Here is a 15508-nt window from a genome sequence, read left to right as displayed (position 1 = left end):
TGCCACAATAGTCCCCTTCCCTTGTGACACCTGAAGAGTCATTACTGGGCCAGCATTCATCAGTCATGGGGCAGGGCCAGCTCCTGCTGCCACCCTTGACGTGGCAAGTCCCCAGCTGACTTCTTCCCCACTTTTTCCTTCAGGAATAGGGTAATAATTTGGAGGGGAACATGGCTTGTGAGAGGTTTCCCACCTCGGGGAGCCCTTGAAATGCCATCCTTTCCCCGAGGAAACGCTTCCGTCCTGCGTTTTGAACAAGGATTCACCATGCAAAGGGCAAGCAAACTATGGCGTAGCTACTGGGGACAGCAAGCGGGCAAATTTGACCATCAGACAGACACCACATACAGGATTTTCAGACTGATCTGAAACTGATCTTTAATTCTTCAAAGAAAGTCTACGATTCCATCAACAATGCACAGAGATAAAGCGATATCTGTGTCATGGTCACAATACTCAGTACTGAAATGGAGGGAGGAAAATGGGATGTCCTTTATGACAGGAACTCAGTTTTACTGGGAAAGAAAGAGCCCAAAGGCCCTCCAAGTGCCCCCCAATACCCTCCAAAAGCCTCTCAGTACAGCCCAGAAAGTCCCAAACAGATCTGCTCCTGGTTACTCGTGGTGACCCTTTCTGTGGAAGTGAAGCTGAACAGAGGGAGAGACCAGGCACCTGCGCAGCCCCTCCACTCTTCTCCGCACCACCTAGACGCCTGCGCGGGGGCACCAAGTGTCCTGGTTTCGGCTGGGATAGAGTTAATATTTTTTTCTTCTAGCAGCTGGCGTAGTGCTGTGTTTTGGATTTAGGGTGAGAATAATGCTGATAACACACCGATGTTTCAGTTGTTGCTGAGCAGTGCTTACACCAGTCAAGGACTTTTCAGCTTCCCCTGCTCTTGCCAGGTGCAGAAGAGGCTGGGAGGGGGCACAGCCAGGACGGCTGGCCCAGACTGGCCAAAGGAGTATTCCATAGCCCACGGCCTCATGCTCAGTATATAAGCTGGGGGGGAACTGCCGCATCAGTCAGAGGGTGGTGCACAATGGCATCGTGCATCGCTTGCTTTGTGTATTATTATTACTACTACTATTTCACTTTATGTCAACTATCAAACTGTTCTTATCTCAACTCACGAGTTTTCTCGCTTTTACGCTTCCGATTTGGCAGTTGGACTTGATGGAGGTCTTTTCCAACCTGAACGATTCTATGATTCTCTCCCCCATCCCAGCGCGGGGGGGTGGGGAACCGAGCGAGCGGCTGTGCGGTGCTTAGTTGCTGGCTGGGCTTAAATCCCGACAGCGGGCCCGGGGGCGGCTTGGGGGACCGGGAGCTGGTTTAGCAGGGGGGAGCTCCGCGGCCGTTGGGCTCAAGATGGCGGCAGCTGCTCCTCCCCTCAGAGGCGCGGGCAGGGCAGGGGGCAGCGCGCGGCGGCGGGCGGTTTCCCGGCGGCAGCCGCGGCCCGTGCGCTAGGAGAGCGGGCGCAGGCACCGCGCCGCCCCTCCTCGCCTGACCGGTGCCGGTTCCCCCCCGCCCCCGGGGCCGCCGCCCGCCGCCGCGCCGTCGCTGTGGCAACGCCCGGAAGGGGCGTTTCGAGGCGGCCTGGAGGGCGGAAATGACGCTGCGGCTGGCGCGGAGGCGGCGGAGCCGGGCCGGAGCCATGTCAGCGGGTGGCGGAGGGCAGCGCGACGCCGGGACCGCGGGCGGGTGAGGCTGGGCCGCGGGCGCGGCGGGTCCTCGGGCGCCGCTGGGGAGAGGCCGCGGTGCGGCGGCTCCGAGGCGCGGCAGGCGCTGGAGCTCCCGCGGGGCGGGAGGCGGCCGGGGCCGGGGCCGGGGCTGAGGCCTCTCTCCTCTCCAGGCGCCGCAGTAAGTGGGACCAGCCCGGCCCGTCTCCCGCCTTCCTTCTCCCCGGCACGGCGCCGCTGCCCGGGCGCCCCTTTCCCGGCGGCGGAGATGGCGGCTCTGCTGTGGCGGGCTCCGAGAGCTCCGCAGCCCCCTCGGGAGCCCTGGATGCGGCCGCGGCCGTGGCGGCGAAAATCAACGCGATGTTAATGGCCAAAGGGAAGCTGAAGCCGGCGGCCAGCACGGCGGACAAGGTGGGTGCCCGGAGGGGCGGCGGGAGCCGGCGAGGCCGCCAGGCCGGGGGTGCGGGGCGAGGTGGGTGTCACGCCTGTTTTGTGGAGACCTGCGGCCGTTGCTGATCGGGAGAGCCCTCAGGGAGACGGGAAACGATGGAGGATTGCTCCGCAAAGTAGGATATAACAAAAAACAATGAGAAAACCTGTTAATTTTTTTATTTTGGAATAACAGGAAACAGTGGCGTAGCTGTAAGGTCAGTCCTGCTGCTCTTCTGTAAGGCTTAACCAAAGCGATCTGTAGGAAGGTGGTAGACTTCTTTCTGAGGTGTTTTCCGAGTAAGGACAGCTGGTGTAAAAGCTGCTGTATAAGACACCCAGTGTCAAATGTGACACCAAGTTATTTTCATGCTTCAACAAGTTCAGTAGGAGCTGTATGTCCAACTTCTAAACCACCTGGTCAGCTTCTGGTCAGCCCTGAGCTGGGCCTTGGTCAGCCCTGAAGTGGTCAGGCAGTTGGACTAGATGATCCTTGGAGGTCCCTTCCAACTGAACTTTTCTGTCCTAAAGCAAGGGTAACTTAAAGCCTGTTTTCCAATTTCAGTAGCAGTCTTGCTTTTCTGCGTGTTATTAGCCTATGCTAGAGCCAAGTTTAGAAGGCTGTTTCAAGTTTCCTTCCAAACTTGTTCAAATATAAAGTTAACGGGATGAGCATGTTTTCACAGTGTATTGTATCTTCTTTTTCACATGCATAGCATTGGTGGGACTGCCAGTTGTTTTTGAAGGGTTTGTCTTGTGAGGCAGCATCAAAACGAGTACTCATTTTGTCATTGGACTTCCTCACAGATAATAGAAGAAAGAGTGGCAAATGTGCCCTGCCGTGTATTCGCCGTGACTGGTTCTCTGTAGGCTCTGTATCCAAAATGATTGTTATAGCCTTTTTAATACGTGAGGTTTAGTAGTGAGTGTTTCTTTGCTCATTGCCATCAGCAGTCCCAGGCGGTTTTACACGCTGTTTGCTGCACGATGGTCTCTGCTTCTCAATACTTAACATCCATCTGAGGATGTGAAATTTTCAGCGTTGAAGAACACACGGCTTGGTTTCAGGTGGCCTCTGCCGTCGTACCAGGTGGAAGTACAGTCTGTTACTGGCTGGCAGTTTGAGACACCTAAAAATTGGAAGATACTGTGATGTCTCGTTCTTCTATCTATGTTTTTTCCATACGCTCTGGTGGCATTCTGGCACCTGGTGACATTGTATTGCTGTAGGAACCACTTAACCAATTAATTAATTTGCTAATGGGATTATTTTTTATTACCTATGTTGCTTTTGTTAGGAAATGTTCAATAATTACATTTCCAGAGTGATTAACTCTGATGGCACTTTGGATTGTGAGCGGATGGAAACTAAGGAGCCTGCGTGTTAATGAATGTACATTTTTTTAAAAAAACGTGTGGAAGGAATGGAGAAACAGAATGCACGTACGATGCATTAGACTTACGCCCCTCTATAGCTGCCTTCCGGCTGTCACGCACGTGCTTTGCTTCATCTGATATTCCTGAGAGTGGAGAGAGATCTTTTGGATGTTACTGGAAGGTTCTCTTTTTATAGAGTCTTGTTTTATGTTTATGTCCCCAAAAGCATTTCAGAATTTTTAGAAGGATGTCCTATCTAACTCTCTACGCATGGAAATAGCTATAAGGTCTTTGTTGTAACTCCAGCTCTTCTGCCGTATCTTCTGAATCTGTTTGTGGCTCTGTGGCTTTTTCTTTCTTAGCACTTAGATACTGGCACTGAAATATTACGCCCTTGTTTTAAAAAAAGCAGCGGGGGGGAAGATCAGTCATAGTGTGGATGAGTTTAGATCTCGAACTGAAATTCTAAATTCCACGTCTGTGTAAGGGAAGAAGTATGAATTACATGTTTTATTAGCCTCTCAGATTTCTGTCAGAGCTGCCAGTTCAAGTGTAAGCTGCCTTGGTTTCCGTTTGAGCAACTTTCCTGCTTCGTTCTGTATCTGTTTCTCCATTTATAGAACAGAAGCAGTAATTACTTATTATATTAAAATGTGCTGAAGATAAAACTTGTATTTTTATTAGGGCTCAAGGTTGTGAAGAGGTAGATTATTAAGTGGTAGATATCATGTGCTTTCTGCTAATATTTGTAAAGCTTTGGGGTTCGACAGCTGAAAGGGGAGCATGAAAAGGATGTTCGCCTCTAAAGTACTAGGGTCAATTTGTTTGTTACATCACTTATCTCTGCTTCCCAACCACTGATCTTTTGCAACGGTTGTCTTTGAAGCTGCAGGCTCTGGGAAAAGGTCCGGCTACAAGTAAAAGCAAAGATGACCTTGTGGTGGCAGAGGTGGAAATCAACGATGTCCCCCTCACGTGCAGAAACCTGCTGACGAGAGGACAGACTCAGGATGAGGTACGTTCAGGCTCTACATCTGGTTCGTTAGGCTTGGCAGCACGCTTGTACCCGTTTGTAAGGTTAAAAGAGCTTGCAATAAACTGTATTCAGTGGTTGTTCCCTCTTTTTATAAAACTCGTGTTTCCTAAGACACTTTGTTTAGTAGTTTATTGGTTTGTTCAATAAAATGTCGTATGATGAGGTAAGGTAGCATAGCAGTATCCTTTAGCAGGCACCGTTCGTTCTCTTACCGCTTTATTAGTAGACTTCTGGTCTTTTTATACACAACATGGCTTAAATCACTTTGGGGTTTTTGTGTGTGCTTTGTTTATTGTTGGTAAACTTGTCACTGGGTTTTTTAAATTGTTTGTAGATAAGTCGACTGAGTGGAGCAGCCGTCTCTACTCGAGGGAGATTCATGACCGCAGAAGAGAAAGCAAAAGTGGGACCTGGGTTTGTATTTCTTTTTGGGGGTTTCTCTGTTTTTTTCCTCATCGGGTGGCTGAGTGGTGGGGTTTTTGTTTGTTTTGGTTTTCATGAGCAGTGTCACATTTGGGTGCCAGAGCGAACTGACTATTGAGTGTTTCGAATGTGTTTACCATTATGACGGTACAGACTGCATAGCTGCTTTCCTACCTGCTTAATATTGACACGTGAAATAAAAAACCAAACAACAAACAAACCACAAATGTGACAGATCAGACTGTGCTGAACTTCTTCCGATGGAACACTATACTGGATCTCTTGTGCATTTTGCTGAGAATGGGCAAGTTTCCAATTATGAAGAAAGCTATTATTTCATAGACTCGGTGCTTTTAGTTAGTTAACCTTTCATGTGAACAAGCAAATTGAAGTTTTCAGTGGTAGAACTTTAATTAAAGTCGTCATGTAAATAACTTCTGAATCTTTTTAGTTTTCAGTGCAAAGCTTTGTTCACTGAGCACTGTGATATTCACTGAATATGTATTTACTTCCTTATTTGAAGAGTATTCCAAATCTTTATGAAACACTTTGTGTCTAGGTGACTGTAATATAATTAGATTGAATCCATTATTGTATGTTCTCGTGGGTTTAATGGAATATTTGACGTTTCCTTTCCAGAGATCGTCCTTTGTATCTCCATGTCCAGGGTCAGACACGGGAATTGGTTGACAGTAAGTGTACAAAGCATTCTGCTTTTTCTCTTGTTGTTTCTGATAAAGGGGTTTTACTTAGGGACTTTGTTAGGATCAGTATGGGTTTGTACTATAAATATCTCCGTGCTGATAACAGACCCCATCTAAATGTTGATGTTAAGGTCTCTGCTCAAAACTACCTAAGGTGCTGTGTACTGCATCCTGTAAGTCATGAAACAAAAACTTTTGATAGACTACAAGGAAGGTAGGGTTCCTAGGCAGGTACAGCTCTTACGTATAAGTTTACTCACTGATAGCACGCTGAGATCCCTTTACAACAGGTGTGTGACTTCCCTTTAATAGACAAGTATGAACATTTTTTGTGAAATAGCTACATTTCCATTAGAAGCACAAAGAACTCCTGCCTTGCCTATGCCTGCTGGGAAAAAAGAAAACTACGAACTGTTCAGGTGCTCATTTGTTCCGTGTATCAGTTCACGGGCTTGCCCTCAGTTGTCTCTTGAAACTTGAAGCTGCCCGCTTGCATCTACCGTGATTTCCATAGCCAGTAAACAATTTTTGATGTGTTTAGTTTGCTCATTCATGCAGATGTAAATTCTATGCAAGGCTAATGTAAGTGTTTTTAGCATTTGCTAAAATGTGTGGGCTAAAACTACCCACCTGCATATATTAACCTAAGCTTTATCAGGCTAGGAGTGGAGAAAGAATCCTGCTGCTCGTTGCCATCCTTTGTGATCCAATCCCAGGCTGCTAACATTGGGCCCCACTGTCAGGTGCAATCTTTTTGCCTGTAGATCCGCTGTCACAGAATATGGGAAAATAACCAAACTGTGAAACGACCAGGTGAATCTGGGCAGTTGACAGGGGCTAAAATAGAAATGAATTTCATATTCTGTCAACTAGGAGCTGTTAACCGAATTAAAGAGATAATAACTAATGGAGTAGTAAAAGCAGCCACGGGTTCTAGTCCGACGTTCAACGGAGCTACGGTTACTGTCTATCACCAGCCAGCCCCTATTACTCAGTTGTCTCCAGCAGTGGGCCAAAAACCTCCATTCCAGTCAGGGGTGAGTAATTAATTAATGTGACTTTAATTGAATATCATTGATTACAAGATTTGCGTATTACAAAGTATACATGTAATGTGCTATTTATTTAATAAAAAAAAAAAACAACCACCCACCCCCCCAAAAAAAAACCAAAACAAAAAACCACGCCAAAAATAAAAAACTGGTGTGTTGTGAAAACTGGAGGAGTAATCAGACTGAGTCTGAAGAGTTGAGACTCAGATGACAGTAGCCTCCTAAAAGAAAAGGGATGGAGAGAGCAGTCCTGCTTACAGGAAAGCGAAGGGCTGACTGTGCCATCCGACACTTAACTGTTCTGACTGTCACAGAAATAAGATTTCTGGCCTCCAGCGAAATGAACATCCTAATTCTTGGAGTGAAATAATAACCTTTTACTGTTACGTTCACAGATGCATTATGTCCAGGACAAGTTATTTGTTGGTCTGGAACATGCTGTACCTACATTTAACGTGAAGGAGAAGGTGGAAGGGCCTGGTTGCTCCTACTTGCAGCACATTCAAATTGAAACGGGTGCCAAAGTCTTTCTTCGTGGGAAAGGCTCAGGTTGCATAGAACCAGCATCAGGCAGAGAAGCTTTTGAACCCATGTACATCTACATCAGGTATGAGGGTTTTTAAAAAAGTAAAAATCCTAGTGACCAGTCATGAATGTAGGTTAATGTTTAATCCATTTGGGGAATTCTCAATTCTGACTGACTGAATGCAAATGAAATAGTTTTTGAACCTGACTTTTATTTTAATAGAGATCTCTCTAAAGTGATACAGATGTCAACCGTATGATGATATGGTATAAAGTGATATTCAACCCTAAGATACTGCTTTTATTAGGAGCGCAGTAAAGCTGTGTTCTTTTGGGGCTTGGGTTGTGATGTTGAGCTTTAAGGGAAGAATACAAAATGCACTGACCGATCAAGTCCATGTTCTGTGCTCATTTCTTGCAGTATTTAGACTAACCTGAATTTTCATGTAGAAAATAAATACTCATTGCTTTTGTCCACAATTGTATTGAATAGCTGCAGAGCTGCTAGAGTCCTGTTGAGAGGTGACTGATTGCTCATTAAAGGGATAAGATCTGACCGCAGGTTGCTGATGAAAGAAGTAGCTCCCAAATTTGGTGGAAACATTTGTGCTTATGAGGGTTTTTTGTATATGTTTTCAGTCACCCAAAGCCAGAAGGTTTGGCAGCTGCTAAAAAGCTGTGTGAGAATCTATTGCAAACCGTGAGTAGCTCTTAAAATAGGAGATTTCAGAGCCTGTCGTAGCTTTCACGTGTGCCTGGCTAATGATTTTTTTTTTTATGCTCTCAGCAAAACTGTTCATGTGTTCTGACTTGCTAATAGGTTTTTCCTTCTAAGTACTGCTGTCTGATTTTTGTACAGTGAATAAAATTTCTCAGGATGGAGCTGTAGTAATGGAATTTTGGGGAAAAAAATGAAAGTGCTTCCCGAGCAGAATGGGGGGCGGAAATTGTCTGACTGTATGCAAACATAAAGGAATCCTCCTTTTTTCTGATAGCTGTAGCTTCCCTTGCTTTAGCTTTAAAAGTTGTCCAGAGCCACGCTGTCTGCTTTACTTTTTCCTACAGTGATTGCGGTACCAAAAAAATTTTAGAAAATCTTTCACATGTACACATAGAAAATTAATTTCTCAGCTTTTCTTATATGAATGCAAATAAAGTAAAATCCTGTGAGACAGCCTTTCTGATAGTATTGATAATTGAGTATGGACAACACAGTTTCTTTTGAAACATATGTGGAAGCTTTTAGATTCTTCGAGTATTTTTGTCTCTATTGAAGTAATTAGTTTGCCACTCTGTATTACCTGTGAAAGATTATCCCGTATTTTACACAAATCTGTCACAGAGACCAGCAGGATTAGTGGGATGTTCAGCGGGGTTTTGGTGGTGGTTTTGGTCTGTGGGTTTTTTGGTTTTGTTTTTTATGTTGGGAATGTTGCTGTCTTTGTGCATTGTATGTTCTGTAATCGAAGTCCCCTTATGGTTTTATGGGGATGCATGGTAAGATGCCTTTGCATGCAAAAGATTAGACAATAAACGTCTATTTACTATATTAATCTTTTAAAATCTTTTGTAGGTTCATGCTGAATACTCCCGATTTGTGAATCAGATAACCACTGCAGTACCCTTAGCAGGTAAATGTTAGCCATAATGAAGTCTCTGGAGTTGCATTCTGCAGAGCTGTACTTACAGTCAGTTTTGTGGAATTTATTTACCTGTGGAAGTCTTTGTGTTAAGTCCTTCAGTTGAAAAGGAGTCCAGCTTCTTTTATGTTCGGTAATTACATTTACTGTTTTTGTGACTCTGACTGAATTGAAGATGACCCTTTTTTCCCCTTTCTCTCACCAGGCTTCACACAGCCTGCCGCTATAAATAGCGTACCTTCCCAGCCATCGTATTACCCTTCCAATGGGTATCAGTCTGGTTATCCTGTTGTTCCCCCTCCTCAACAACCAGTTCAGCCGCCGTATGGTGTACCAGGCATAGTGCCCCCTGCAGTGCCGTTGGCACCTGGAGTCTTAACAACACTACCTACAGGAGTTCCGCCTGTGCCGACACAGTATCCAATATCCCAAGTACAGCCTCCAGCCAGCACTGGCCAGGTACTGCCACAGAGTAATAATTTGCCCTGTAGTTGTCAATTTATGAAGGTGTTTCTTTGCTAACAATAAAATACTTAAAGTAGTTCCAGATGGATAATTCTTCTTTGGGGCATTTTTTTGGTTATTGCTTTGCTGATGCTTCTGTCTAAGCAACTAAATTGTTGGTGTGGCTGCTTCATACTGCATTTTTCATATCATACTCCCCCGTTAACATAAAGGATATTTGCAGAGGGCGGTCACTTGTTTATGAAAAATGTTATCACAGGCTGTGATACAGCTATGTAGGTAGAATGAGTTTGAGTTACAGATAGTGAGTAGTTTGAGGTGGGAGGATTCTATAAATATATATATAAATGAAATACGTGTTTTATCTTTAAGTTGTGATTTTAGGTTCTGCAAAGCACTACTAGTTGTGTGTTCTACCCCTCTGTATGAAACTGTACATTGAATTAATACTTTATATGCATATTATCAAATTTTCTTGTGTTTTGTTTTCAACTTCTGCATGCCAGAGTCCACTGAGTGGTCCTTTTCTTCCTGCTGCCCCAGTAAAAACAACCGTGCCGACTGGTACGCAGCCACAAGTCCAACCCCATCCCCAAGGTCAAAAGAGACGCTTCACTGAAGAACTACCGGATGAGAGAGAGTCAGGACTGCTGGGATATCAGGTGGAATAAAATCAGCAATTTTACTTCATTCACCAAAATGGAACTTGGCTGGAGAGGGATTGTTATTAGCACAGTTTATTTGACAACAGCCATGCAAGACCTTTGGCAGATGGCAGCAATCGTTACAAAACATGGAGACCACGCTTTGGTTTCTTTGAGTGGATGCACTGTTCTTAAACTGTGACTGACTTGATTCATTGGCGGCTTGCTTTCCATACCCTCGATCTTTCATGAAGAATAGCAGTGCGTTCAGGTCAAAGAGATGACAAGAGCGTGTTACTGGTTAGTTTAAAGAGTGATTATCTGGGGGTTGGGGTTTTTCTTTTTTTGTGGGTCTTTTGAGTGGGCTTGTTTGAGGGGTAGGAGGGAAACGTGGTAATAACTTCCAGATCTTCCCATTTACCTTTCTTGCAGGTTGCACTTGAGAGGATTTCAAGAAGCCTAGTTTTAAGAGATTGACTATATTTTTTTTTTAGAGAGCAAGTGTTAAACAGTTGATCATTTTTCTTAAAATTTTGAGTTCTTCAGCCTTATATGTGAGAAAAGGGAGTTTCTGCAAATCCTTCTGTGATGATACACCCCGGCTCACAGGCAGAAACCCTTAAAAGCTTTGCCTAGAGAAAATAAGGAACTGCCTGTATATTAGACCTAATATTAGTATCTTGAGCCCAGTTTACTGTGGCATGAGGTCTATACAGTATTCAGAATGACCTGGCTGAGGAGGTAATAAGTCAATCCGTGAACTAAGCAGCTATCTGTACTGTCCTGAACTACTGGAAAGGTGGAGTAGGTGGTGAGGTGTCTTCCCTATTGGTGCTCAGGCGTGTTTCTTACTACATTCCCCTCAGTATTTTTAGGAGAAAGCATTTTGTTTGACAGTGGCGATTAGTGGTTTCTTCTACTAGTTGGCAATATGCTCTGAAAAGTTGGGTTTCCTATCATTATCATTAAGGAGCTATAGCTTATGTTGTAGTTGTAGATTTGCTAATGCCGTGTGTTTTTCTGCTCATAGCATGGACCCATTCATATGACTAATTTAGGTACAGGCTTCTCCAGTCAGAGTGAAATCGATGGAGCCGGGTCGAAGCCAGCAAGTTCCTCAGGAAAGGAGAGAGAGAGGGACAGGTGAGTGATGAAAGAATTATGTTCAGGTCTCTTCTGATTCTGATGGAAGGCTTATTTCAGAGATGAGCTGTGTTTCATGTTCTCTTCTGTGACTTGCGGGTTGGGGGGGTCGTTTGTTTTGTTGTGGGTGGGTGTTTGTGTTGGTTTTGGTTTGTGGTTTTTTGGTTTGTTTTTTTTTTTAAGGAGAAGGGATGCAAGGGTTAATTTTTCATGCTGCATAATGAAAATAGCTTAATTTCCACTCCTCCCTAAGTCTGTATGCTCTTACTTTGTCTGGGTCTGGTATTTTGCCAGCTTCTTGAGATAACAGGGTATTCTTGTGAAATAGGTTAGCACTTAGACTTTAAATGATTCCAGTTTAAAAAAAAAAACTGGAAAAGTTGTAAACTTGAAATTTTGCAGCCTGAAATTTCAGGGGAAGATTTACTTGATAGTCCCTTTCGGTTTTCAGTCATTATGAAATACATCAAGTGTATTGGTAAAGTTTTCTATGTTCTGCGTCTTGTACATAGTCCTGAATTCAGCCTAGCTATTTGAAGTCATCAGGCATCGCTGCTCTTCCTTATGCACTACAGCGTATCAAGCCACAAAACTGTCAGGCTTGCACTTTATTCCATGGCATCATAGCATGGTTTGGGTTGGAAGAGACCTTTAAAGATCATCTTAGTCCACCCCCTCTGCTGTGGGGAGGGACATCTTCCACTGGATCAGGTTGCTCAGAGCCCCATCCAACCTGACCTTGAACACTTCCAGGGATGGGGCATATCAGAAAATCATGTCTTCCTTATATCTAATCTAAATCTGCCCTATTTTAGTTTAGAACCATTCCCCCTTGTCCTGTCGCTACAGGCCTTGGTAAGAAGTCTCTCCCCAGCTTTCTTATAAGCCCCCTTTAGGTATTGAAAGGCTGCAATAAGGTCTCCCCACAGCCTTCTCTTCTCCAGGCTGAACACCCCCAGCTCTCTCAGCCTTTCTCCATAGCAGAGGTGTTCCAGCCCTCTCATCGTTTTTGTGGACCTCCTCTGGACCAGCTCCAGCAGGTCCGTGTCTTGTGCTGGGGACCCCAGAGCTGGATGCAATGCTCCAGGTGGGGTCTCGAGAGCAGAGTAGAGGGGCAGAATCCCCTCCCTCAACCTACTGGCCACACTTCTTTTTATGCAGCCCAGGACCCAATTGGCTTTCTGGGCTGCAAGCACATGTTGCCAGCTTGTGTCCAATTTTTCATCCACCAGTATCCCCAGTTCCTTCTTCGCAGGGCTGCTCTCAATCCATTCATCCCCCAGACAGTGTTGATACTGGGAATTGCTCTGACCCAAGTGCAGGACCTTGCACTTGGCCTTGTTGAACCTCATGAGGTTCGCACAGGTCCACTCAAGCCTGTCAAGGTCCCCTGGGTGGCATCCCTTCCCTCTAGTGTATCGGCTGCACCACTCCGCTTGCCCTCATCTGCAGACTTGCTGAGGGCGCACTCGATCCCGCTGTCTCTGTCATTGATGAAGACCTTAAATAGTATTGGTCCCAGTACAGACCCTTGAGGGACACCACTTGTTACTGGTTTGCACTTGGACATTGAGCCGTTGACTGTAGCTCTTTGGCTGCGGCCATCCAGCCAGTTCCTTAGCCATCTGATAGTCCCTCTGTCAAATCTATTTCTCCAATTTAGAGGTAAGAATGTTGGGGAGGACCGTATTGAAGGCCTTACAGAAGTGTGACATCAGTTGCTCTTCCCTTATCCTCCGATGCCATTACTCTGTCATAGAAGGCCACTAGGTTAGTCAGGCAATTAAAAGTTAAACTCCTCAGGTTGAGGACTGAGTTTATGAATTTGTTATTACCTTTGACTCCTTGCTTGTTTTAGAAAAGAAAAAATAAGGGCTTGCATTGGTTTAAATAGGCAGTTGATGCCTCCGCCAGCTTTTCCTGTCACTGGGATGAAATCGGAATCTGAAGAAAGAAACGGTGCGGGGTCTTTACCAGGCAACCATGGTGAGTGCGATGAATCAAATACACTTGTAAGTCAAGTTTCCGTTCCCAAATGAGTTTGCGCTGGTCTTAACGCTCATTTAAATCCGTGATTTTTTTTGTCTGTTCTTTACACTGCATTGTTTAAGTGAAAAGCAGGTTGTATTGCACTGCTCTAAAATCACTTATGCTCGCTTGTGATTTTCAATGTGACACATGACACTTTTCTTAACTTTAATAAATATCTGTATGAATGAGGGGAGTGTAACTAAGGACCAAAGACAGGTATTTGTGACCCATCGGTCAGCTGAGGCACAGGATCTCACGGGATTGTTTTGTGACGCAGATCTGTGGCTTTACATTGTGAACAGCTATCTCTAGAGGCACTAAGGAGTATCAGTGGGAGTTATGGTTCAGGTGTGTATTTCCAGACATGAGTTATGTCTGCCTTGTCTGCAAACAACAGGAGTGCTGTCAGCATTTCATCCTTTTGTAGGGCTTTCATACATGGAGTATTTGCAACTTGGTAAAACATGTCATCGTTTTAACTCTCCTGGTAGTTTAGTGCCTTTCAGGTCTGCAGGTACATCATGTTAGTCTGTTTAACCTTAGTTTTTCTGCAGTATTGGTCCCAGAGATTGCTCTTCTGTTAGCTTTCTTTTGAACAAAATTTCTACTTTTCTTTACATATTTATCTCTTTAACGGTGAAATTGCCATCACTTAGACCCATTTGCTAACTTTACCTTTTTTGTGTGTTTCTTTCTTCTTTCTCTGTTCTCTTACATGGTTCTGATGGATCACATGTGCTGTTGCTGGTGCTGTTTCGTGTGGCCTTCGACCTTGGATGACCATTGGCCTTGTGACCTCAAAATGGTGTCCAACTAACGATTTACAATTAACATCTTTTTTTATTAACTTGTTTTGGGGCATTTTATCTCTTTTTGTTTTTGTTTTTCCTTCTTGGGGGCTGGGGGGTTTGTTTTGTTTTCCCCTCCTAGATCATCAAGCTAAGAAGATGAAAACTGCAGAAAAGGGCTTTGGATTAGTGGCATATGCTGGAGATTCCTCAGATGAAGAGGAGGAACATGGTGGCCATAAAAACGCAAGTACTTTTTCACAGGGATGGAGTTTGGGATACCAGTACCCTTCCTCACAACAGCGAGCTAAACAACAGATGCCATTTTGGATGGCACCGTAAAAGCTGCAGAAGAGTTTTCATTCATCTTTTTTTTTTTTAATTTTTTTTTCCCCTCTAGCAATAATGCATGTATATTACAAAATGAACTTTGCAAATACGCATTGTTTTTACATTTGCAGAAGCTAAAGGTTCAGTATTCCCCCTTGAAAGGGCTCCATTATTTTTAAAATCCTTCTTTCTGCAGTGAATTTGTCAATTACAAAAAAAATATATTTGAAATGGTATTCTGACAGGGCTAGTCCCTTGTACAGTGGGGGAGGTACTGTAAAGAGAAACTAGGGAAGCCTGGCAGTCCGCGTTTCCCATTTTTCCAGGATAACTTAAAAATGGAAAGAGTCAGTCACGCTGACTTCATTCTACACCTGGTGTTTGTATTGTATTGAGTGTTCCTGCTGTCAGCCTGTGTTTGCAGTCCCGTTGGGCTAATGGTGACCCCGGCTTCAATGTTCGGACTCTCAACAAAGGAAAGGAATGCACAGTAGTTCTGAAAAACTTGAGGATCCCATTTCCTCAAACTCGTCATTTGTTTTTACTTTAAGCATCTCCTGTAACTCAGCATTGGTTGTTTTTTGGTTTGTTTTTTTTTTTTTTTTCTTTAAAATGTGGTTTTACTAACCCCACAACTTCTCGTTCTAGCCAAATGTCGGGGCGGGGGGGTGCTCGGTTTTTTGGATGGGTTCATCTTGCCGCTGATCCCCAGGCCGACCCGGCGCTGTGGCGCGGGTGCTTAACCTCCTCCAGTCACCCGTGCGTTTCGTTCCCCTGCAGCCCTTCGGATGGAAATCCTTCTCCCGGGGTCCCCCCCTCTCTTAACTCATTCACTAAATTGATTCTACCCCTTCTGTTTCACGGTGGTTTCACAAAGAAAAGGCGGGCAGCAGCCGGGTCCGCGCAGCGCCCGGACCCTTGCTCTTGCCTTGGAAGCGCGCAAGCGGAACCTGGGAATAATGGGTTTGGATTTTAACGGACGTGAACTGCAACACGGGCTTTCGTGGCGGGGCGGGCTGTTGCAGAAAGAACTCTTTTGTACGGAGAGCAGCGGCGCCTGGGACTGCAGCGAGGCGCTGGCCCGCTTTCCCAAGGGGAGAAATGGTTTTAAAAATGGGGACGTGTGTCGCTGCTGCACACTGGAAGACCTTGCTGGCTCACTTGTACAAACGTCGTCTTTGCTACGTGTTGTAAATAATTAGAACTGTACTTTCATTATAAATAAATGTATAAACATTCCGC

The 15508-nt window shown here is 44.9% G+C and overlaps 1 protein-coding gene and 1 non-coding gene across 5 annotated transcripts; both read left to right on the top strand.

The window, feature by feature from the left end:
• The first annotated feature begins 1578 nt into the window (after positions 1-1578).
• Positions 1579-15505, top strand: KHDC4 (KH domain containing 4, pre-mRNA splicing factor). Of its 4 annotated transcripts, none has more exons than XR_015707886.1 (14): positions 1579-1701; positions 1853-2090; positions 4372-4500; positions 4856-4935; positions 5584-5636; positions 6522-6685; positions 7096-7307; positions 7865-7925; positions 8799-8856; positions 9071-9324; positions 9837-9992; positions 11033-11117; positions 13012-13103; positions 14079-14124. XR_015707886.1 is itself a non-coding variant. In XM_087772611.1 (14 exons), exons 1-14 carry the CDS (start codon positions 1610-1612, stop codon positions 14276-14278), a joined length of 1896 nt encoding a protein of 631 aa, XP_087628737.1. In that variant the 5' UTR covers positions 1579-1609; the 3' UTR covers positions 14279-15505. The 4 variants fall into 4 exon arrangements, 3 of the variants coding, with proteins under 3 accessions (XP_087628737.1, XP_087628736.1, XP_087628738.1); XM_087772611.1 differs by having other exon boundaries at positions 4378-4500; positions 11005-11117; positions 14079-15505; XM_087772610.1 differs by having other exon boundaries at positions 11005-11117; positions 14079-15505.
• On the top strand, positions 6865-6994 carry LOC148053923 (small Cajal body-specific RNA 4). Its single transcript, XR_015707897.1, has one exon.
• Positions 15506-15508: the final 3 nt, after the last annotated feature.

This window comes from Nipponia nippon, unplaced genomic scaffold (assembly GCF_047370975.1).
Source record: "Nipponia nippon isolate SJK-2023a ecotype South Korea unplaced genomic scaffold, ASM4737097v1 scaffold_36, whole genome shotgun sequence".
Lineage (NCBI taxonomy): Eukaryota > Metazoa > Chordata > Aves > Pelecaniformes > Threskiornithidae > Nipponia > Nipponia nippon.
Note: the sequence above shows the minus strand (reverse complement) of the source record. Positions and strands in the feature narration are given on the sequence as shown.